The sequence below is a fragment of the Lithobates pipiens genome, unplaced genomic scaffold, assembly GCF_037356315.1.
Source record: "Lithobates pipiens isolate NorthernLeopardFrog02 unplaced genomic scaffold, aLitPip1_a1.2 Scaffold_19, whole genome shotgun sequence".
Classification (NCBI taxonomy): domain Eukaryota; kingdom Metazoa; phylum Chordata; class Amphibia; order Anura; family Ranidae; genus Lithobates; species Lithobates pipiens.
In genome coordinates this window covers 530,183,604-530,209,262 of record NW_027507764.1, presented here as the reverse complement: position 1 = coordinate 530,209,262, position 25,659 = coordinate 530,183,604, and the positions used below count along the sequence as shown (strand labels likewise).

At 43.1% G+C, this 25,659-nt stretch overlaps 2 protein-coding genes across 3 annotated transcripts in view; one reads left to right on the top strand and one right to left on the bottom strand.

The window, feature by feature from the left end:
• Nucleotides 1-725, bottom strand: part of LOC143997540 (uncharacterized) — a 306,212-nt gene extending 305,487 nt beyond the window's left edge. For both annotated transcript variants that reach the window (XM_077493202.1, XM_077493203.1), the window contains exon 1: nt 596-725. The gene's annotated coding sequence lies outside the window, so the exon portion shown is untranslated. The remainder of the gene's footprint in view (nt 1-595) is intronic.
• Nucleotides 726-914: 189 nt separating this feature from the next.
• TMEM17 (transmembrane protein 17) overlaps nt 915-25,659 on the top strand; it is a 160,159-nt gene continuing 135,414 nt past the window's right edge. Inside the window, exon 1 of the mRNA XM_077493204.1 lies at nt 915-1,096. Coding sequence (XP_077349330.1) covers nt 988-1,096 — 109 coding nt within the window. The 5' untranslated portion in view covers nt 915-987. The remainder of the gene's footprint in view (nt 1,097-25,659) is intronic.

Sequence of the window (25,659 nt, the reverse complement as noted above, 5' to 3'; positions counted from 1 at the left end):
CTGGAACGGACCGCTGCGGTTTAATGTGCAGCAGCTCTCGGTTTAGTTATGAGTGCCAAGTGAAAAGAAAGCAATGGATCAGCGTGGGAATGCAAAGCAGTTTGTTTATGAATGTAAATAATTTGTAACACCACACCACTGGGAAAGTGTTCTGCAAATGTAGGTACACTAACAATATTTTCAGTTTCACAGTTTGTCTTCTTTGATATCACTCTGGTGCAGTGTTACAGTCTGTGAAAAGGAAATTGAGAAAACGAACAATAAATAATACTAAATTAAGTGCTACACAGAACATTTAAATATTTACACTCTTTTTCTGCTGGCACAGCTTTTGGCCAGTTTAATTTTTGTAACTGGGTCGCTTTAAGTAGTTTAACACTTCTGGCTAGAAGTGTTAGTTCAATCCCCCTTCCTCCCCGGGCACACTGACTAGAGTTTGTTTATGCATCCCATAAACTAAAATAAAGAGAATCTGTCATCTCTTTAAAAACGAAATGTTCACTATAGGTGCAGCCGACAACTCCAAGAAAACTGCCGAACGTGATACCGAGAACCTAAGCTTGCAATTCACATTTTTTTGCTTCCATATATTTACCTCCAGCAACTTCCCTCGCGTCTCCGCTCTACACTCTCCGAAAAAGAACGTACCCAGTACTTCCTGCAAGCCTAATTTTCTTCCGGGTTGTGCGTTTCAACTGTGCTTAGGAGCTATGCGTTCCAATATCTTCTTCCGGGACCTGCGTGCTACTTACGTCCTCTTCCCACGTGACGGGATACTACCAGTAGTAGCTTCTCTACCTCCCTTTTCTGACCTCACCCATACGTTCTGTGCACATTAGATTTTTCTCATGCAGGCCACGCCTGCTTCCCCCCCCCCCCCAACAACTTCAGTTCTTGGCTAAATTAGAATGCGCGCATGCGCAGTGATTACCGCGTCGGTTTCCATGGCGATGCATGTAGCAAACGGGCCTGTATTTTACGTTCCAGATGGCGCTCCCCGGTCCGGTTAGGCGACAGCAGAATTCTGCGACAGGAAATATATTTATTGATGTTAGGAGGACCTTGTCACAAAAGGGTGAACTGACAGAGGCTTGTGGTGAGGAACAATGATCATTGCTTTGTGTTACATCATTTCTTTTACAACTGCAGAGGCCGTTTTCAATTATAAACAAAACCGTTATAAACAAACTTTAAGACTAACAGTTGTTTGTCTTAAAGTGGTTGTAAACCCTTACAAAACACTTTGACCTACAGGTAAGCCTAGATTAAGGCTTACCTGTAGGTCCAAGAAATATCTCCTAAACCTATACGGTTTAGGAGATATTTGCCAAAAGACAGGCACCGCTGTGTACGGCGCATGCGCCGTAGACAGCGGCGCACTGAGCGCGACATTTCCAATAATGGAGCTGCCGCGCGTGTCGGCTCCCGTGCGCATGCGCGGGAGTGACGTCATCGCGGCTTCGCCGAATGACAGCAGCGGAGCTGTGAGACCCCACCGAGAAGATGGATGCGGCGGACTACAGGGGACAGCGGCGACTTCGCTGGCTCCTGTGTCAGGTAAGTGACACATAATGGGCTACTATGCGATGCATAGTAGTCTATTATGCTTTGCCTTTGCAGGGAATGAAAGAGGAAGTAAACTCACCAGGGTTTACTTCCTCTTTAAAGAGGTTGTAAACCTCCTTGTGTATGTTATACCTACAGATAAGCCTATAATAAGGATTACCTATAGCAGACATCCGAACCTGCAAAAACGAATTTCAGGGAGGCGGTAAACTAATTTCAGGGAGGTGGCACTTCGTGCCTGCAACCCCCCGCAGCAAAATATTTTTAAATCGCTTTTTTTATATTTTCCACAGCGCTTCTAGGGAAGGGGCTGGGTGGTATGTGCCAGTGGATGGTGTCAGTAGTTTTTTTTATGTTTATGCTTTGGTGAGATGTCAGCATATACACTTGTTAATTTTTTTACTTAAAGTGGTTGTGCACACAATTTTTTTTTTTTACTTGATCTCCTTTTAAAAAGTCTTTTCAATCTAACGTTAAACTCAGTTTTTCTGTGTCTGTCCGGTATCCATGTCCGTTTTTTCTTCAAATCCTCACTTTTAAAATCAAAACAACAGAATTTCCATTTTGCTTATGGGCATTTGAAACCCACAAGCAATCACTTCCTTGTTCCCATTTCCTACCTCACTGGTTCCCGCGCATGCGCACTGGCACAATCGACGAGTGGCGTAAACAACTATGTTGCCATAACAATGGCATAGCAATGATGTCATGTCTGAGAAATCAAGCAAGATTTTGCGTAGGCTGTCCGTACTGACTCCTGGGATGAATAACACCAGATCCCAGGAGACAGTGCGGCACTCAAAGGAAGTGATGCGGATACCCGCACAGACCCCGCCCACAGCCGCAGACACAGAGGGATGTATGGATAGACTGGGCAGGAATAATAAGGTACGATTGAATAAAATAAAATAAAACGCCATTTAGCACTAGTTGAATGATTAGGAAACCAATGATCTAAAGTTAAATCAGTGTGTGTAGGACCGCTTTAAAAGCAGATTTATATATATATATATATATATATATATATATATATATATATATATATATGTGTAATCTTCTCTGAAATAAAGTAAAAAACATAACAAATAAACAAACAGTGTGTGTATGTGTGTGTTTATATATATATATATATATATATATATATATATATATATATACAGTATCTCATAAAATTGAGTACACCCCTCACATTTTTGTAAATATTTTACTATATCTTTTCATGTGACAACACTGAAGAAATGACACTTTGCTACAATGTAAAGTAGTGAGTGTACAGTTTGTATAACAGTGTAAATTTTCTGTCCCCTCAAAATAACTCAACACACAGCCATTAATGTCTAAACTGCTGGCAACAAAAGTGAGAAAGTGAATACACCCCTAAGTGAAAATGTCCAAATTGGACCCAATTAGCCATTTCGCCTCCCTGTTGTCATGGGACTCATTAGTATTACAAGGTATCAGGTGTGAATGGGGAGCAGGTGTGTTAAATTTGGTGTTATCGCTCTCACTCTCTCATACTGGTCACTGGAAGTTCAACATAGCACCTCATTGCAAAGAACTCTCTTAGGATCTGAAAAAAAAAGAATTGTGGTATCCCTGTACTCAGGAGAAGAAACAGAATGTATTTTGGGGTGTAATTCCACATATGCCCATGGCATGTTTGTGCAAAATATAATTTAGTGACAACTTTGTGCAAAAAAAATTGTATTTTTCCCACAACTTGTGTCAACATATAAAATATTCCATGGACTCTACATGCCTCACAGCAAATAACTTGAGGAGTCTACTTTCCAAAATGGGGTTATTTGGGGAGGTTTGAACTGTCCTGGCATTTTATGCACAACATTTAGAAGCTTATGTCACACATCACCCACTCTTCTAACCACTAGAAGACTAAGCCTAAATGTTTTATGAAATAAAAAAGATAATCTTAGGCCGAGTACATGGATACCAAACACGACATGCTTTAAAATTGTGCACAAACGTACAGCGGAGACAAACTACATACATTTTTAAAAGCCTTTACAGGTTAGAACTTTAGATTTACAGAGGAGGTCTACTGCAAAAATTACTGCGCTCGATCTGACCTTCACGGTGATACCTCACATGCATGGTGCAATTGCTGTTTACATATGATGCCAGATTAACGCTTGCGTTCACCTTTGCTCGAGAGCAGAAGGGGACAGGGGTGCTTTTTTCTTTTTTTTTTTTTTTTTTTAGGGAATGTAAATATCCCCTATGATAGCAATAGGTAGTGACAAGTACTCTTTATTTATTTTTTATTTTTTTTAATTGGAGTTTATTAGACCCTAGATCTCTCCTCTGCCCTCAAAGCATCTGACCACACCAAGATCGGTGTGATAAAATGCTTTCCCAATTTCCCAATGGCGCTGTTTATATCCAGCAAAATCTAAGTCATGAAATGCTCCTAGCTTCCGGTTTCTTAGGCCATAGAGATGATTGGAGCCATTCTAGTCTCTGATCAGCTCTATAGTTAGCTGGCGGAACCACCGGCTGCATTCTCAGGTTCCCTGTTGGGCCAGGAGAGCAAGAGAAAAACATGGAAGACGGTGGGAAGGGGAGGGACGTTCCCTCCCACTGAGTGTAAAATCAGTCTAGAGGCTAATTGGCTACTAGGATTGCTTTTACATTAAAGCCGACAGCTGGCTTAAAAGAATGAGACCAAGATGATTCCTAAACCCACAGGCATCATTCTGGTATAACCACTCAAAGTCCAGCAACATACCAGTACGTTGCTAGTCCTTGTTGGGCATATATTGTAATTATTTTTTTTCATGCAGCCTGTGGGCTAATGAAAAAAAGAGATTGATCGGTGGGTATGCCCACCATTAGAATACCTTCCTTCATCCACCCACTTCTAATGATGGGCATACATTCACCATTTTGTTTTTAACTGTGGTGGTGAAATCACCTCTTACAGCACTGGAGTCACGGCTTTATGTATCGTGGGAGCAAACGCTGTTGCTGTCAAGATAAATAAATCCTCACTGCAGCTGACTGGCGTACCTCAAAACAAAAAAAATGTTTAACAATAAAACACAGTAAACAGTAAAGTATAAAAAAAATTACATACTTGAAAAGCAAACATGATAAAACATTATATTAATGGTATATTAATAGTAAAAAGGTCAAGTCTGAGCATGTAGGCCCTTTTACAAAATAATATAGAGTGGGTGACTGGGGATAAAGAGAAGGCTAATTTATTAAATACTTTCTTCAGCTCTGTATATACAAAGGAGCATGGGGGAGCTCATGTCCATAATGGGGTGGTAGTGACACAGCCCCAAATCCACAATGGCTCAAAAGTGATATGGTCCAGAAATATTTAGACAGAATAAAGGTGGATAAACCACCTGAACCTAATGGCATCCACCCACGGATTGAGCTCTGTAGTTTCAAAGCCATTGTATCTAATTTTTAGGGCTCATTAATGACAGGAATAGTACCACTGGATTGGCGCAGGGCCAATGCGGTGCCTATATTTGAAAAGTGAACAAAGTCTTTACCAGTTAACTATAGACCTGTTAGTTTAACTTCTATAGTTGGGAAGATACTGGAGAGATTAATAAAAGACCACATAGATGAGTTCTTGCAGGAAAAAAATATTTTAAGCAACAGACAGCATGGATTCATGAAAGACAGAAGTTGTCAGACAAACCTGATTTCTTTTTATGAGGAGCTAAGTAAAACCTTAGAGGGGTGGTGGCAGACGTGTTATACTTGGATATTGCAAAAACGTTCGATACAGTTCCGCACACACGGCTCATCTGTAAGGTAAAGTCTACAGGTTTGGAAATATCAGTTTGTAAATGGATAGAAAACTAGCTAAAAGACAGAATTCAGAGAGTAGTGGTTAATGATTCTTAGCCCTTGTACACACGGTCGGAGAATCCGTCGGAATGTGTCCTATCGGACCGTTTTGTCGGATATTCCGACTGTGTGTGGTATGCATCGGACTGTTTCCGTCGGAATATCCGTCAGACTAAATTTTCCAACTTGCTGGAAATATTTTCCGACAAACTGGTCCGATCGAACATACTCCGATCATGTGTAGCCTACTCGGACGGACAAAGTGCCACGCATGCTCACATTCAAATTCCGACACGGAAGCGCTCGTTCAGGTAAAACGACTGCTCGTAAGCGATATAGCACATTCGTCACGCTGCAATGTTAAAAATTCTTTCATGAAGCGCATTCTCTTGTTCTTTACAATGCTGCAAGAAGGAACTTCTTTTGATGCTCATAGTCACACACACTTCTCCCGAACGTATTTCCTGACTCTTTTTTTAACCATTTCGGAAATACAATTTTGGATTTCGTCACATCTACACAATTTTAGATTTAGTTTATTTTTTTTTGGATGCATTTTTTTTTTTTCCTAAACATCTCCTTTTTTGTCAGTTTGCTAATTTCTCAATTTGTTTGGGTGTTTTTTGTGTGTTAACTTACCACAACAACATTATTGTATTTTAGATATTTTGTTTATCTTTTTTAATCTACAGGAGGTTGTTTAGTGTTGGTACCCCTTGTTATTCATTTCACTTTGTTTTTTTGAAATGTACCTGCCTGCTCACAAATAGACTGGCCTTTTTGAAGTAAAACACATACGCAAGTATTTCTTCAAACAAAAAATACCTTTATTTCGGTGTCAGTAACAGATAAAGAGGGAGGCAGCGATGTTGAAACTGGGGAGATTAGCAAAGCCTTTGGCCCCCAGGGCACACATCAACTATTTAAACGCCAAACTTGGTGGCCTGAGGAATACATGTCTGAGGGAGAGAAGTCTGGTCCTGAAGTCCATGAAACCCAGAACAGCAGCAGATGACATCTATGTTCCCAGGCTGTGGTACTACAACAGGCTGCATCTTCTGTCAGACCAGACCGAACCCAGGTCATCACTCTCTGGTCTTCCTTCCAGGCTGTGGCTGTGGTGCTGGAGGTGTGGCAGAAGGAGGAGGAGCAGGGGCATGGGCCAAACCACACAAGTGTGTTTCTTGTGTTATTTGGCCCAACACCCTTGTTGAGGGTGTGTATAATAACCTCCTCACACAAGAGCTGTTGCCCCTGCTCCATTTTATCAAGCTTGCACGCAACCAAGGCGGCAAAGGCCTCTTGGTAGGTGGGTTTTGCTTGGAGGGCCGCAGAAGCCTCACCAATCAGCCTCAGGGCCGACTCCTCAACATTCCCCCCCTTTCTCGCCCTTTTGCATGGAAGGCGGAGGGGAGGAACCTGGCATTCAGTGAGGCTCCTTTGGCCGCCCACCGCCTGGCTGCCGCTTACCCCCGCCTCCTCCTGGCTGCCACTTTCCACAGCCACCTCCTGGCTGCTGCATTCCACACCCTCCTGTTCCTGGCTGAGTTCTTCCTGTGTATGAAAAAGGGACATAGTTTTAGTTTTTGGTTCATCAAACACACACAATTTTCACATCAACACTGTTGCAAATTGTTAACCAATAGAGAACACTATCATTCTGTGCCCAACATTTTTCTTTCTTGTCCCAAAGGTTTTGGCCACTACTGTCTATTGATATGTGAAACACTTTCAAAACTCAGCAATTAGTGAGCAAAAATCAAGTTAACATCATTCATTTATACTCCCAAAATATGTATAACAATACTATACCTGGCTCAAGATGGGCTCCCACAGTTCTACCGGAGTGGAAGGCCCAGGTTGGGCGTCGGAAGACTCATCGGGTGTAGAATGGAGCATAGGACGCGTGGAAGGAAGAGTAGAGAGGGATTCTCTGACCTCAGCCTGGTCTGACAGAAAATGCATCCTGTCATAATACCATAGGGTGGGGACATAAACGTCATCTGCTGCAGCTCTAGATTGCATGGACTTCAGCACCTTGTTCCTCTCCCTCAGATATGTACTCCTGAGGCTACCAATTTTCTTTTTTTAAATAGTTGACATCTGCCCTGGGGACCACCGGCTTCACAAACTCAACCAGTTGCAACATTGCTGCCTGCCTCTTTTGTCTGTTACTATATTGTGGGTGTTTTGGTTGCCACAGGAAGGGCATGTCTCTGTATTTATCGATGAACAGAGGGAGGAAGCTATGATCGTGGAACCCGTCCATAATGTCTGCAAGACACAACACAAGACAAACCCTAATGTCAGTATAAAATCCGCTAATGCAGGCCTCAATCTAGAAGCAGTATAGCCTAGTGATGTACCAAGTTCAAAATGTTACCTTCATTTGCACGTTCGCCGCGTCAGCTTCTCCCTCTGTTCACCGATTGTACGGACGGCACACGCGTGTTGCGTTTTATATACAGTGCGCATGCGTGAAACTACGCCCGCCCATGACGTTCTTTCTAGACTATTCCCCGCCCTTCGCTTCTGGTGCAGTGGGGAGAGCACATGGTGGAGAGAACGCAGGTGCGCGCTAATAATAGTTCCACTAACGAGGAGGAGGGTGAGGAAAGCCCGGAGCCTGAAACGTCCCGATCCAGGAAGAAAAGATTTAAGGCCTCAAATATGTCTTTTGGAGAGATGTTGGAGATGGTGGACATATTGAACAGGACCGACTATGATGGGAAGTATGGACCTTACCCAAACTCAAATATCAGAAAGGCCAAGATCATGAATAAAGTTGTGAAGAGTCTTCATAAGAATTTTGGGGTACGCCGATCCAAGGATCAACTGAGAAAACGCTGGTCAGACCTGAAACTGAGGGAGCACGAGCAGTACATAAGGATCAAGCGTGTTCTTGACCAAAGTAAGTAGTGGTCGTGTGTTCATATGATTATTATTGCTTGCATCCTGCTCCATGTGCTTTGATTTCATGTTGTGCAGTTTAAAATGGCCACTTTCAAGTTTATGGTTTCTTTCGTTCATAGGAAACATCATTCTGCAGGTTAGTATTACAGCTGAAGATAAAGGAGAAAAAGGAGAGAAAGGGGCGCCTCTGGGTGCAGATTTTTTTAAAAGGTTTTATTTTCAGTGTAAAAAACATAAAATTTTGCACTCACATTTAGTAGGCAAAAAGTAAGCATTAAACACCAGGGGTCATCTGGTATATCTGATTTTTGGGACGTCAGCCAGTGGTCCGGTCCACATCTGTCATCTCATCGCGTTGTTCCTGTTCCTCTCACATGCTGTCCACTGCAGGTGTTTTGTATGAAGCAGCCGGCTTGTGGTGGACACGAGATGTGCGGTCTTCAAAACGAGGCTTGGGAGGCAGAGACGACCAGGGCGCGGGGCTGTGACGTCAGCGGGTATGCGACGCGTTTCTTGAGCGTGCGGGTCGAGATTGTCGGACGACCGCGCTCTTTCATCAGGCAGAATCAGACTGAAAATCTGCACCCAGAGGCGCCCCTTTCTCTCCTTTTTCTCCTTTATCTACAGCAATCCAGGAGCTCAAGTTTCAGCTCTTTTAAGGTGGCAGCCCTGCATGCGGATCCATCCCCCCCTCCCCATCCCTTTTCCCCTCCCCCTCTCCATGAACTAAAGAACATTTATTCCCTCCTTTTTTTGGTCTGGACAAAGTAGTGCATTCCCTGCACTCACCATATGTAACCTTATAGACTCCCTTTTTTTCAAGTGGGAACCTAATATCTTTGATTTGCGCCAAATACTTGTCTTAGTATTACAGCTGAACACAGTGTCCCCAATAATGTTCTGACCTTGAAGCTCTGCCAAAAGAAACCATTTACAACACTTTCAAACAATGTTTCATATTCCTAATTCTGCCCTCTGTGTGCTAATTATTCTTTTTTTTTCATTCTCATAGGGGAGAGAAGACTCGGCAAGTATGAGGACACCAGGGACCACACCCCTCCCAGAGAAGGGCAACTTTGAAAACCAGAAACAGAGGAGCAGGAGGAGGAAGGAGAGATCATTGAGGTTGGGCAAATTGTCACCACAACAGGTGAGTGTCGGAGAACACAGCTTCCGGTAAGCTCATCAATGTATGTCACCATATTTTGATTACATGGTGTGTTTTTTTGCTTTGTAGGTGATGTGGAAGAAGATTCCCGTTTTACCAGTGAAAGTGCCCAGATCCTGATTGGGGAGATAATGGGGTGCAATCGGGATTTGGAAAATATACAGCAAAACATCAATGATGTTAAAAATAAAATGAAGAACATCATTGATGTTATGGGGAGAGTGTGAAACAGAAAAAAACTAGATAGGGTTTTATTTTTGATATTTTAAAACACAACTTTTGTATTTATCGAAATTACAAATTTGGAAGATGCACAGAGTGTGTAAACATGTACTATCTCCCATCATGGGGGATCAATGTACGTGTTTTGTGTAAAGTGGCTGAAATGAAGGGGTTGCAGCCCCAAAGCATGTACATTGATCCCCCATGATGGGAGATAGCACATGTTGACACACTGTGTGCATCTTCCAAATTTGGATTTTTCAGGGGTCACACCCCATGTGATGAAGGCAATATCAGCCCAGTTTGTAGATACTCATGTCTGATATTGTCTTCACTTTCCAAAGTTGAACTTTGTAAGTTCCTGTGTTCTGTATTTTACGGTTTGATACATGCCTGTTTACACAAAAACACCAAGTAAACCAAATTTTGATTAAACTCTGTTTTTGATACACACAATTTCTTGGTTTGTTGTAAAAACCTTTTCTAAATGCACATGTGAATGTGCTTGTATTAAAAAATTTAATTATCAACAATGTGTGGCTTCCTTTTTCATTGCGCCAAAAATGTATTTGTAGTAAAATTTTAGTTTGTGCTGAGAAGGAGTGTGATTTACTAAAGGAAACTCCACTTTGCACTCCCAGGGCAGTTTCAGGTGTACTTTTGTAGTGCACTTGTAGTGCATAGTGGATGTGCCTTTAGTAAAAAACACCCACACTGAGGTGTAAATTTGGACAATCATGCAATTTTCCTGCCATGGTGCTGAAAATGAGCACAATTTTGGTCAGTAATGCACTACATACATTAGTTACAAAAACAAGGTGTGTGTGTGTGTAGCAGACCCACAACATAATAAGATTATCTGAAGAAGAGACTGTCCCCTCATCTTGCTCTGAACTTGGGTTTGCACTGTTGTTGAAAAAGACACAGCTTGAAAAAACCTAAATATACCTAGGAGACACCTAAAACCAAGCCAAGCAGTAAATGAAGGAGTTTCAGAGAAAAATGTATTCTTAAAATGCCGCTCAGACATTGTCTGGCATATCAATGGCCCCCCTACCCACAAAGTAGTCCATGTATTGGTTTCTAACATCACGGGCGCTTTGGGGGGGCAAGCCAGGATGAGCAGGTTCAAGGCCCGTGAGGTTATCTTCATTTTCCAGCAAGTCTGCTTCTTGTTGGCCAACTGAGACCGCATAGTTCACTGAAACTTTTTTCATAAAATTGTGCAGAACACAGCACGCCAGCACTATGATTCAGTTTGTATTCCGCCATGTGAATAGGCGTAAAAAAAAGGCGGAACCGGCTGGCCAGTATACCAAAAGTGTTCTCCACCACTCTTCAGGCTCTGGACAGGCGGAAATTAAAAATCCTCTGCTCTGGGGTGAGGGTCCTCATCGGGAAAGGGCGCATCAGATGGTTCGCCAAGGCAAACGCCTCATCCGCAACAAAGACGAATGGGAGTCCTTCCTGATTCTCCTCTGGGGGTGGCAAGCCCAGACTGCCACTCTGGAGACGCCAGTAGAACTCCGACTGTGTGAAGACTCCACCATCCGACATCCATCCATTTTGCCCCAAGTCCACATACAAAAACTCATATGTCGCAGACACCACCGCCAACATCACAATACTATTAAACCCCTTGTAGTTAAAATAGTAGGACCCCGAGTTGGGTGGTGGGACGATGCGGACGTGCTTCCCATCTATTGCTCCTCCACAATTGGGAAAGTCCCAACGACTGGCAAAGGGGTAGGCCACAGTCTGCCATTCCTGTGGCGTTGAAGGACACTGTGGAGTGAAACAAGACCCCAAATTTGTAATTTGACAAATCAACATTGCAAGCAGATTAGACACCAACATTTTTGGTCAAAATTAGTATAACATTTTGGGAACTGAGTATTTAAAGCCTAAAGTATAAGGTCCCCTTATGAGAGTCATCACCCCCCCCCCCCCCATCTGATGGGCCCTTGCTAAAAAATGAGGGGGGATGTTTTGGACAGGTAACCCTCTCCACTTGATTGAGAGCTGAATGCCTAAATAATGTGTGATACTTTGGGAAGCCCCTCCTTAGTTATACTATTGGCAGTCCACCGGACAGGTAAGAAGTGTCATAATCCCAAAAAGAAAACAAAATGGAAGCACATTTTGACATTCTGCTATTACATATCCAGATAATTAATAGGTTAAAAAACTAAATAAAAATAGCATTTGAAAGTATTGAGGCAGGCCCTTGCACTACATGCTTAGGTGAATTCATCCATAAATGTGATCATCAAAAAGGTAGGTAGATGTCCTTGTCCCTGTCAGGAGCCTAACGCCCCGGGGGATTCAGGACAAGGTCCTCTGATTTTAGAGGACTTGTGTACCCATTGCACTTTTTTGTGTCACTCTTTATGTGTGTGCACATTTTTTATGCACCGGGTGAAGTTTTTTGGAGTGTGTTTTGCACGCCACTGGCTTTCAAAAAAAAAGGTAGGTAGCGTGTGTATTGGGTTTGGTAAAGTCATCAGACAGAGGATTGCTATCAGCTGAGCTAGCAGTTGGGGGGAAGGGGGACCCTAATGAGTTTGGCACAACCCCAAAAATGTAACACGTGTCACTCTGCATGAATTGAAGCACACACACATCACATTTGTAGACATTATAGGGGGCGTTTAGGGGAAAACAATACTATGGAGCTGACAAAAGACATTGGTAAGTGACTAGACTATAGTTTGATGGGCCAAGAAGAGCATGGTGGGGAAGTTAGTGAGGCAAATATGCATGAGGACAAAGGGGCAGAGCATATGAATTAGAGTATATTGCAATGATTGTAATTAGGGAATGAGGAAAGAAATGCAAGACATTAGCAATCATGAAATACATAGAATGTGATGTTAAAGGATAAAACTTACAGTACATAGTCCTTCTGCAGAACCTGAATGATGGCAGAACAGGTCTCTGGAATAATGATCCCCAGAGCCTGGGGGGAGATGCCTGTAGAGAACTTGAGTTCCTGAAGGCTTCTCCCTGTCGCCAAGTAGCGCAACGTGGCGATGAGCCTCTGCTCCGGAGTGATGGCTTGACACATGCAGGTATCCTGCCTGGTGATATAAGGGGTCAGCAAAGCCAGCAGATGGTGAAAAACGGGGTCCGTCATCCGGAGATAATTCCTGAAATCATTAGGATTATTCTCCCGGATCTCATGGAGCAAAGGCATGTGCGAGAACTGGTCACGCTGGCGCAACCAATTCTTGGTCCACAAACGCCTCCCCTCCCTGTTCATGGACCGGGCTTGTGTCAAAGTAACAACCCCAACATGAAGCCCCTGCACAGCACAAACTCTACAACGAGTACGTAGACGAAACATGGTTTCAAAACGGTCGGCTCGTCAGAACGGACAACAGAAAGCACCGATAAACAGCAAGGCCTGAAAGAACGACCTGAATAGCAGAAGCAAGCAGACAATAAGAAATGCCTTTCAAAACGTACTATACCAAGATATAGTCCACAATGATAAACAAATACTTACTGACTGCACGCACTGATTATCAGATACGCACACACAAGCACAAACCGAAGAGCAGTAGCGATCTGAATCTAGTCCCGCCGTACACGGCTTACGTTACCGCGTTCTTGGCAACCGCAAATTCCGACAACTTGGTCCGACCATGTGTATGCAACAGTTTCGGACACAATCCGTCGGACAAAATACGTCGGACAAAATCCAACGGATTTGGTTGGCAGAATGTCCGACCGTGTGTACAAGGGCTAACTCTAAATGGTCTAAGGTTATCAGTATTGTACCCCAAGATTCAATGCTGGGACCCTTATTTTTTAATATCTTTATAAATGATATTGGGTCTGGGATCAAAAGTAACATTTCCGTCTTTGCAGATGACACCAAGCTAAACGTCCTTACAGGATGTCTCCAATTTCCAAGCCAACCTCAGTGCTCTGTCTAATTGTGCGACTATGTGGCAGATGAGGTTTAATGTTGATAAATGTAAAGTTATGCACTTGGGGGCAAAGAATATGCATGCCAAGCTGCAGTTTCGAAAGCGAGCAAAGTCCTTTCTTGTATTAAGAGAGGTATGGACTCCAGAGAGAGAGATATCATTTTTCCCTTGTTCAAATCATTAGTAAGACCTCATCTGGAATATGCACTTCAGTTTTGGGCACCAGTTCTCAAAAAGGATATTGGGGAACTGGAGAAAGTGCCGAGAAGGGCAACCAAACTGATAACAGGCATGGAGGAGCTCAGCTATGAGGAAAGATTAGAGGATCTGAATTTATTCACTCTTGATAAGAGGAGATTAAGGGGATATGATCAACATGTACAAATTTATAAGGGGTCCATATAGTGAACTTGGTGTTGAGTTATTCACTTTACAGTCAACAAAGAGGACAAGGGGCACTCTTTACATCTAGAGGAAAAGAGATTTCATCTCCAAATACGGAAAGGTTTCTTCACAGTAGGAGCTGTGAAAATGTGGCATAAACTCCCTGCAGAGGTGGTTCTGGCCAGCTCAGTAGATTGCTTTAAGAAAGAACCTGGATTCTTTCCTAAATGTACATAATATAACTGGGTACTAACATTTATAGGTAAAGTTTATCCGTGCAAAATCAGATTGCCTCTCGGGGCATCAGGAAGGAATTTTTTCCCCTGCTTTAGCAAATTGGATCATGATCTGCTGGGGTTTTTTGCCTTCCTCTGGATCAACTGTGGGTATAGAATTGGGTATATGGGATTGTATGAGATGTGTGTATATATATATATATATTTTTTTTTTTTGTGGTTGAACTGGATGGACTTATGTCTTTTTTTCAACCTAACTATGTAACAATAAAACATTGCAGAATAGAATACAATAAAAAAGAGCAGAACAGTAGAGCGAGAACAATAAAATGACAACTATTTGTTATTTTTTTTTTTTACACTTTTTTTTATTTGTAACTGTTAACGGTTCGGTTCCAGGTTCGGGTCTCTCAAGATGCGATGGTATCTTGGGAGATCCTGTGAAAGTGTGTCCTATTCTGTGCAGTGCTGTACCCTACGCTAAAACTCCACTAGTGTATGGTAGCGTTCCAAATATTCACAAGTGCAAAGACCAGGATTGTCAGGACAGGAGGGACCATAATAGCGGGTGTCACGCCTATACCGTGCTTGCTACAGAAGCGACATCTTCTTTGGGGGGCTCGTTGGGTAGGGGTACTAGGGAGGACATGCGGAAAATGCCTCTCCTGCAGCTGGCTTACTCCATTTGGATTGGGAAGGTGAGGTGAAGCACCATCTAGAAACAGAGGGGCTCTGACGATCTCTTCCTGGAATTTAATGAAGGATCCAGTCCGTCCTGAAGCTCTGAGTGCTTTTCTGAACGCACATGAGCGTTCAGAAAAGTCAATTGAACTAAGTATACAGACACTTTCTTTGTATCAGCATCTGGCTTTACGGGCAACTAGGTAAGGCGCCAACAACTGGTCGCTGAGATCCACCCTTCCCATATTTTGGTTATATTTGTGGACACAGAGGGGTTTCTCCACAACATCAGTCACTGTAGGAATTTGGACCGTCGTGTCTGCGTGAAGGGAGGACAGAACGAAAACATTCATATTATCCCGCCACTTCACAGCAAGCTAATTATTACTCTTCAAGCAGTCTCTCTCCCCCAGCCTAAGACCGGAATCTACAAGTCTCTGGGGTAAGCCCCGGCGATTAGACCACTTGGTGCCACATGCGCCAATTTGATGATCAAACAAGCGACTAAAAAGTGACTAATAATTGTCCACATATAAATGGTACCCCTTTCCGAATAAGGGTGACACCAAATCCCACACAATCTTGCCAGCGCTCCCTATGTAATCTGGGCGGTTCTCCAGCTCTACGTGACTATCTCTTCCCTCGTAAACCATAAAAATATATGTATAGCCTGTGGCCCTGTCACAGAGCTTATATATCTTGACCCTATATCTGGCACGCTTGCTGGGAAGATGCTGTTTGAAAGACAAGCGGCCAGAAAATTTAATCAGGGACTCATCAATGCAGACAACTTGATCGAGAGTAAACAAGGCTGCAAAATGTTCGTTGAAGTGGTTTACGAGGGGCCGAATTTTATAGAGCCGATTGTATCCAGGGTCTCGACGAGGACAATGGAGTTCATTGTCGCTGAAGTGGATGAACCGCAAGATCTGCTCGTATCCTGTCCTCGTCATGGAAGCAGAGAACACGGGCATATGGTGAATTGGGTCAGTGGACTAATATGACCACAACTCACTCTTTTTAGTTACACCCATGAGGAGGGTTAAGCCCCATGCATACTATCCGATTTTCTGTTGATTTTTTTTCCAAAACCATATAATATGAGGTCAAACCTTAGGATTTTCAATTTTTATGCAATCAAGCAGGCCCTTGCACTACATGGTTTTGGTAAATCTGAAGGAAAAATCAGCAGAAAATCTGATAGTGTATATGGGGCTATAGGCCCAGAAAGGTCTTAAATTCGGAAACCGTAATTGATTTCCAATCTCTGGCAAGGGAGGACAACTGGGGATTAGCGGTGATGAATTGATTAGCATACAAATTACTTTGGTCCACAATAAATCTATAGAGATCGTCCGTGAAACACAGCGAATAAAAATCAAGTGATGTAAAATCAACTGTTTCCACCTGAATTCTGGATTGGCCAGTGAATGGGAGAAGTACGGTGCTGCAGAATTGGTGGGCTCCCAATTAGGATTGGCAAATTCTGCAGGAAGGACATTATGGGCACGACGGGCCTGCCTTTGTCTTCTTGGTGGCAGTAGGGCACTACTTGTGCTTGCCACCTCGCCAGCTTAAACTGTACTTATGGGACTCGCCACGTCACCACTTGATACTGCAATGCAGGATATACGAGCAGGGTGTACTAGGCTGGGATGAGCGCCACTAGTACTTCTCTGCTCCATACGAGAGCCCTGCGGTTCTTGCACCTCAGCAACAGCAGAAGAAGAACAGGGTCGGGTACCCCTGACCTTGGCACGGACCACAACTCTGTCATCAGAGCTATCTGTCATGGAGCCGCTGTTGTCTACAGGAACATATTCTGAGTCTGAATCTGAAAAATGAGTGACTTCCTCTTCACTTCATCTGTCATGCTCAGAAACATGTAGTATACCTTCGATTTGCCATTTTGGGCTCTAAATTTACTGGTACAATTGTGAGATTCACAGGAAAAAAAGCTCCTAGGCTGTCAGCAACTGTGTCAAACACTGCCAAGAAACTGTTAGCAAACGCAGGGATCAGGCCTGACTCTGGAAACGCTGCAGTTATGTGTTTAGTGTTTTGTAAGTGACAGTGATCGATCGATACTGCACTTGGGTGGGCTGGGTGGAGGGGCAAACCGCAGGTGCTAGCAGGTATCTGGCCTGATCCCAATAACACTGCGTTTTTGGGAATCCCAAACTGCTGGGGACGCTAGTATAGATCTGACAAGATCAGATATTGATCCATTCAGACAATATACCACTAAGTGAGGTGTATGCTGCATGCGTGGGTGTTAGCACTACTGGCACTAATCTGACGCTGCCTGGGGCCACGCAGACCCTAACTGACTCTAAAACCTAACTGATATCACCCGCCGGGCGATCAGGAGGGGTTAAACATTTTATTGGGTAATAAACGGCGGATGCCCTGACTCTATAAAAAAGCAAACTAACTAATCAGCGTCATCCGTAATACTTATACAGTGATCACTGGTGGCAGGGGGGAAAGGGTTGACTAGGGGGCAATCCAGGGGGTTAAATATATGGGGGTACCTGACGGTGAACCTAAATAACTAACAGGCTAACTAGCGTCACCCGCAACACTAATACGGTGATCAGAAAGATAACTTATGCTGCGTATACTCGATCGGACTTAATCCGGCGGACAAACCGCCAGACTTTGCAGCTGAGGTCTGCCGGACTTTTGAAATGAACGGACTTGCCCACACACGGAGAAAAGTCAGTTGATTTTGAACGTGGCTTCAGGTAGACAGAACTAGCAAAGGAGGTCAATGTTGACACCTCGCTGGCCCCGTCACCTGGTATGGATTTAAAGGGGAAGCCCTATGCCAAAAAAAATGGTGTGGGGGTTCCCCCAAAGTCCATAGCAGACCCTTATCCGAGCACGCAGCCCGGCCGGTCAGGAAAAGGGGTGGGGACAGGCGAGCGCCCCCCTCCTGAGCCGTACCAGGCCGCATGCCCTCAACTTGGGGGGGTGCTTTGGGGAAAGGGGGTGTCCTGTGCCCCCCCCACCCCAAAGCACCTTGTCTCCATGTTGATGAGGACAAGGGCCTCTTCCTGACAACCCTGGCCGTTGGTTGTCGGGGTCTGTGGTTGGGGGGCTTATCGGAATCTGGGAGCCCCCTTTAATAAGGGGGCCCCCAGATACCGGCCCCCCACCCTATGTGAATGAGTATACAATGTCACCTGGTGAAAAAAAAGTGTAAATAAAAAACCACAAGTTTTTAACCACTTCCCGCCCAAGGTACGTCCAGGGACGTCCTTGACTTTCCGGGGGTATATCTGAATGATGCCTGAGGCCACAGACATCATTCAGATATCTGCATTTTCAGCCGGCGATTCCCTGCACCATAAGAACAATCATAGCGGCTGTTCCACCACTTGATCGTTCTTACGGGAGGGGGGAGGGGACTCCCCCCCCGCGCTTCTACCGACTCACCGCTTCCATCTGTGAGTCGGTCACAGGATCCACCATAGAGATTTCCGGCGGACCAGATCGTCCCCGGAGTCTCTATGATCGTTCAGAGGCCGGGCGCGATGTTATGACGCCACGCCCGGCCTCTGCATTAAAAAAAAGGCGCCAATTTGTGTAGGAAGCCAGGATCGGTCTTGTTTTTTTTTTATTTTAGGCTTCCCAGCCTAGAGGTGAGATATGGGGTCTTATTGACCCCATATCTCACTGTAAATAGGTCCGATCGTGCTATATTCCTATTACAAGGGATGTTTACATTCCTTGTAATAGGAATAAAAGTAATCAATTTTTTTTTTTTGTAAGTGTCAAACTAAAAAAATTAAAGTAAAATTAACAATAAAAAATAAATAAAATTAAAGCGCCCCTGTCCCCGTGAGCTCGTACACAGAAGCGAACGCATACGCAAGTCCCGCCCACATATGAAAACGGTGTGCAAACCACACGTGAGGTATCACCACGAACGTTAGAGTGAGAGCAATAATTCTAGCACTAGACCTCCTCTGTAACGCAAAACATGTAACTAGTAAAAAAATTTAAATCATCGCCTATGGGGATTTTTAAATACCAAAGTTTGGCCCCATTCCACGAGCGTGTGCAATTTTGAAGCGTGACATGTTGGGTATCTATTTACTCGGCGTATCTTCATCTATCACATTATCCAAAAAATTGGGCCAACTTTACTGTTTTTTTTGTTTTTTTTTTAAGCATGAAACTGTTTTTTTTTCTGAAAAAAACGCGTTCGAAAAATTTTGTAAATATTCAATGGACTCCTGCGCTTAAATGGGATTTGTGAGCAATGCTCTTATTTAGTGGATGCCGCAAGCATTTTCATGAGACACCAGCTCATGTATATAGACTAAAAGAAAAAATGGTGGCGCTGCGCTTCCAAAAAAATGGGACCTTACACGAAAATGTTATAGAGCTAATTATTCAGATGGAGATATGTCAGATGGTATATAATCAAACTAGTATGGTAAAGTAGTAAGGGAGAACTCTTATCCTAATGTAGAAATTCTTCTATCAATAGTGCCTGCAACAGTGTGTATACAATAATAACTGTCACAATCCCAAGTGCAACTTATATCTCTATGATATAAAAATAGTGCCTGAAAGTCACCCCAAAGTGACTGAAATATAAACAGTTACTGGCTACGTAAGCGCAAACTAGTGACAATAATAAAGTGCAAAAAATGCAAAACTACAGTGCAAAAAATGCAAGCAAGCAAAAATAAAGTGCAAAAAAAATGCAAGCAAAGTGCTTAGTGTAACACAAAATATTAATAAAAAACATATAATAATCGAGCTATAGAACAAAACTCCATAAACAGAAAGTGCTGAGTGCAAAAAATTGGACTATATCCAGCTGTTAATGACGTGAACACAGTCCCGTGATGATGTCACATAAACATCTAAAGTGATTCTGGGCTGGGAAATGTCTCAGAGGTTCTTCCTCCACATAAGTGATTCCACGCATAAGTGTGCACACTGGGTAATTGCCTTCCCGCTATATAAAATATAGCGTATATGCAGCCTCCTCTTGGATATACCAGGAGTCCCAGGAAAGGGGGTGGAAGGGGGGGGCCTCAGGGGGTCACTCTCAGATCTCCGTCACAATATACTCCAGCAAGATGTTCCAATATAGCTCAGAGAATAAGTATAAGAGCAACCATAGTGTAGTATGTTTTTAAAAAATCACTACTTTATTAAAAGGTTAAAATTACTCACAAACGAAATGGGGTAAATAGGCAGCATTAGCAGCAAAACAGTTCAAATCGACCACTCTGGTGCGAGCGTCACTTCCGGTCTCCGTATCCTACACGTTACATTACTTCTAGTGGCTTCAACTGGGATAGAGGAGCATAGGGCAGGAAGTACAGTGTAAAGGAGGACTGGGCGGGGACGAACCGCCCCACAATCGAATACTGACGCCCCTTCCTGGAGTGTCAGCAGGATATACATATTCAAAAAACACACCAGGCATTAAACATAATCACTGGTTATATATTCGCTATACCACCAACAGCGATGGGCGGCTGTGGCATATTATGATGTGTTGAGTGTGCCATACCACACTATATTAAGACAAATCTGTTAACCATATCTATTATCTCGGGGGGGGCGAAATAAAAGTGTCTCCTACTATGGCGGCGGCCATTTTATTGGAGGTTATGCAGCTAAATGATGTATACTTGTCTCCTCTCATTGAGGCGGCCATTTATTTGGTTATCCACTGGCAGTATTAGTATATTAGTCTCCATAACGTGTGTAGTCTGACCACAGACTGGAAGTGGGGAAAGAAAATTAATTCTATAGAAGGAAATTGACCAAACAATTTTTGTTATAATAATAAATGTTAATTACACTACTTGTATAGTAAAATCATTCAAATTACAATCAAATAGAATATAAAAAAATATATTAATATATATAAAAGAATATATATAAAAATTGTTTATATAAAAAAGGGGAAAAATAAAAATTTTTTTTTTTTATATATTTTTCTTATAATTTTAATTTCTTATTGCTTGTACTTAGGATCTATATGGATCTCGGAAGTGACGTTTGCATTTCAATAAATATTTTTAAAAAAATATATACATATTCCAAGGAAGAGAGGCAATTAAAATATTATCTTATCTTATTCAAGATCTTTGGAGGGGGGGAGAAGGGGAAAATATCTAATTAGGGGGGGGGGACTTTTTTTTTTTTTTAAATCACTGATAAAGCAGTTCAGATCGAATTCTATATTTAACCCTTTGGGGTAAAATGTATCCAGAGAAAATATCCACTTGGATTCGATCTGACTCAATGTTCTCACCTTATCAGCTGTTTCGCTTGCACAAGAACCAGCAAGCCGGAGAAAATCTTCCAGTTCACAGCCACTAGCACTGGCAATACTTATGAGGTTGAGGACTTTATTTGCTGTAACACACAAGGAGCCGTGTATGTGCTTGAATGTAGTTGCGGCCTACAATATGTAGGCCGCACAAAAAGACCATTGAGGGTTAGAATAAAGGAACACGTGCAGAGCATCATTAAGGGTTTTGACAAGCACAGTGTTTCAAAACATTTCGCAATACACCATAAAAAGGACCCCCGTGATCTTAAATTTTGGGGGATTGTACCTTATGTCAAGCACTGGAGAGGTGGGCATAAGGTGAGAACATTAAGTCAGATCGAATCCAAGTGGATATTTTCTCTGGATACATTTTACCCCAAAGGGTTAAATATAGAATTCGATCTGAACTGCTTTATCAGTGATTTAAAAAAAAAAAATGTCCTCCCTCTAATTAGATATTTTCCCCTTCTCCCCCCCTCTCCAGAGATCTTGAATAAGATAAGATAATATTTTAATTGCCTCCCTTCCTTGGAATATGTATATATATTTTTTTAAATATTTATTGTAATGCAAACGTCACTTCCGAGATCCATATAGATCCTAAGTACAAGAAGCAATAAGAAATTAAAATTATAAGAAAAATATAAAAAAAATTTAAATTTTTATTTTTTCCCCTTTTTTATAAACATTTTTTATATATATTCTTTTATATATATTAATATATTTTTTTATATTCTATTTGATTGTAATTTTAATGATTTTACTATACAAGTAGTGTAATTAACATTTATTATTATAACAAAAATAGTTTGGTCAATTTCCTTCTATAGAATTAATTTCCTTTCCCCTCTTCCAGTCTGTGGTCAGACTACACACGTTATGGAGACTAATATACTAATACGGCCGGTAGATAACCAAATAAATGGCCGCCTCAATGAGAGGAGACAAGTATACATCATTTAGCTGCATAACCTCCAATAAAATGGCCGGCGCCATAGTAGGAGACACTTTTATTCCCCCCCCCCCCCCCCCAAGATAATAGATATGGTTAACAGATTTGTCTTAATATAGTGTGGTATGGCACACTCATCACATCATAATATGCCACAGGCGCCCATCGCTGTTGGTGGTATAGCGAATATATAACCAGTGATTATGTTTAATGCCTGGTGTTTTTTTTGAATATGTATATCCTGCTGACACTCCAGGAAGGGGCGTCAGTATTCGATTGTGGGGCGGTTCGTCCCCGCCCAGTCCTCCTTTATACTGCACTTCCTGCCCTATGCTCCTCTATCCCAGTTGAAGTCACTAGAAGTGATGTAACGCGTAGGATACGGAGAAGTGACGCTCGCACCAGAGCGGTCGATTTGAACTGTTTTGCTGCTAATGCTGCCTATTTATCCCATTTCGTTTGTGAGTAATTTTAACCTTTTAATAAAGTAGTGATTTTAAAAAAACATACTACACTATGGTTGCTCTTATACTTATTCTCTGAGCTATATTGGAACATCTTGCTGGAGTATATTGTGACCGAGATCTGAGAGTGACCCCCTGAGGCCCCCCCCCCCTTCCACCCCCTTTCCTGGGACTCCTGGTATATCCAAGAGGAGGCTGCATATACGCTATATTTTATATAGCGGGAAGGTAATTACCCAGTGTGCACACTTATGCGTGGAATCACTTATGTGGAGGAAGAACCTCTGAGACATTTCCCAGCACAGAATCACTTTAGATGTTTATGTGACATCATCACGGGACTGTGTTCACGTCATTAACAGCTGGATATAGTCCAATTTTTTGCACTCAGCACTTTCTGTTTATGGAGTTTTGTTCTATAGCTCGATTATTATGTTTTTTATTAATATTTTGTGTTACACTAAGCACTTTGCTTGCATTTTTTTGCACTTTATTTTTGCTTGCTTGCATTTTTTGCACTGTAGTTTTGCATTTTTTGCACTTTATTATTGTCACTAGTTTGCGCTTACGTAGCCAGTAACTGTTTATATTTCAGTCACTTTGGTTTTGCTATGATGCACTCAGCACTTTCTGTCATAGAAGTCTGATTTATAGTTAGACCACTGTATGTGTTTTTGCACTTAGCACTATTTTTATATCATAGAGATAGAAGTTGCACTTGAGATTGTGACAGTTATTATTGTGTACACACTGTTGCAGGCACTATTGATAGAGGAATTTCTACATTAGAATAAGAGTTCTCCCTTACTACTTTACCATACTAGTTTGAATATGTACCATCTGACATATCTCCATCTGAATAATTAGCTCTATAACATTTTCGTGTAAGGTCCCATTTTTTTGGAAGCGTTCGAAAAAATGGCAACAACCGCCATTGTATTCTCTAGGGTCTTTGCTAAAAAAAACATATATATAATGTTTATATATACATATATAATGTAATTTTCTAGCAAAAAAATGATGAAATTTACATGTAGGAGAGAAATGTCAGAATTGGCCTGGATGGGAATTGGTTAAAATAATTTATTAACTCCAGTGGTCTTCTCTTCTTCCATCTTGGGGGGGTCTTCTCGCTGGACTCCTCTGTTATCTTCTGCCCTTTTACTAGCGGCGGAGTCCGGCTTTCTTCTTCGTTGTCGCCGACGCTGTCCAGGGGTCTTCTTCCGACTTTGGGGTCTTGTCCCGCTCTTCGGTTCTTCTGCCGGGCCTTCGCTACCTTCTTATAGCTATTTTACTAGTGTTGGCCCGGTCTTCTGTCGCTGCCACCTTCTTCACTTCTTCTCTTGTTCTCTTCTTCTCCCTTGCGATGTTGACAGGACCCTCTCTCTGGCCACGATGTCAGGGACGTGTTGTGCGGCGACTTATATAGGGATAAGATGCTGGGTCACCGGGTGATGTCACATGGTGTCCCCACACCTTATGATGTCACAGTCCCGGAGGATGCTGGGACTGTGGCATCATACGGGGGCGGGGTCACCATGTGACATCACCTGGTGAACCTGCCCCTTGTCCCTATATAAGTCGCCGCACAACACGTCCCTGCCATTGCGGCCAGAGAGAGCGTCATGTCAACATCGCAAGGGAGAAGAAGGCGGCGGTGGCAGAAGACCACGCCAACGTTAGTAAAAGAGCTAGAAGAACCGAAGAACTGCACAAGACCCCAGAAGAGCGGGACAAGCCCCCGAAGTCGGAAGAAGACTCCCGGACAGCGGCGGTGATGACGAAGATGAAAGCCGTGCTCCTCCACTAGTAAAAGAGCTAGTAAATGAGCAGAAGAGAGCAGAGGAATCCAGCGAGAAGACCCCCCAAGACGAACAAGGAAGAAGAGAAGACCACCAGAGCTGTCTAATAAATTATTTTAAAAACTTTTTTTTGTTTACACTTTTCTTCACCAGCTGAATGGGTAGGGGTACATCGTACCCCATACTCATTCACATAGGGTGGGGGGTCAGTATCTGGGGGCTCCCAGATTCCGATAAGCCCCCTGCCCACAGACCCCGACAACCAACGGCCAGGGTTGTCAGGAAGAGGCCCTTGTCCTCATCAACATGAGGACAATGTGCTTTGGGGTGGGGGGCCCTGCGGCACCCCCCCAAGTTGAGGGCATGTGGCCTGGTATGGTTCAGGAGGGGCGCTCACTCATCCCCACCCCCTTTCCTGATCGGATGGGCTTTGTGCTCAGATAAGGGTCTGCTATGGACTTTGGGGGGGCCCCCACGCCGTTTCTTCGGCATAGGGCTTCCCCTTTAAATCCATACCAGGTGACGGGGCCAGCAAGGTGTCAATCTCGCCGATGGAGGCGGCGACATTGACCTCCTTTGCTAGTTCCGTCTACCTGGAGCCACGTTCAAAATGAACAGACTTTTCTCTGTGTGTGGGCAAGTCCGTTCATTTCAAAAGTCTGGCGGACTAGCACACAGACCGGTGAATTGCCAGTCTGGCAGACAATTTTGAGTCAAAACTTCTTTCTAAGTCCGCTGGACTTTTGGAAAGTAAAAAGTCTGCCGGAGCCCACACACGGGTGGATTGTCCGGCGGACCAAGTCCACCGGATAGTTCGATCGTGTGTACGCGGCAGCAGTGACACTGGCAACAGGGGGTGAAAGGGTTAACTGGGGGGGTGATCAAGGGGTTAAACCTTTATTAGGGGGTACCCTAGATCTAGATCTAAAGGGGCCTACCACTAACAGCCCTAACACTTATAACAGTCACAAAATGGCACCAATGCAGTGATCAGTAAAAAATTAAAACTGCTATTGGTGTCACTGTGACAGGGGGTACCGGGGGGGGGGGGGGGTTGATCGGGGAGTGATTTGTGTTTATGTGTACTGGTGTTAGTGTGCTGTTGGTGCAACTCACAGTGATGACTTCTATCCTCTGGCTCCGGAACGAAAAGGCTTCACGAGGAGAGATTACATCAGTTTGTCTGCTTCTG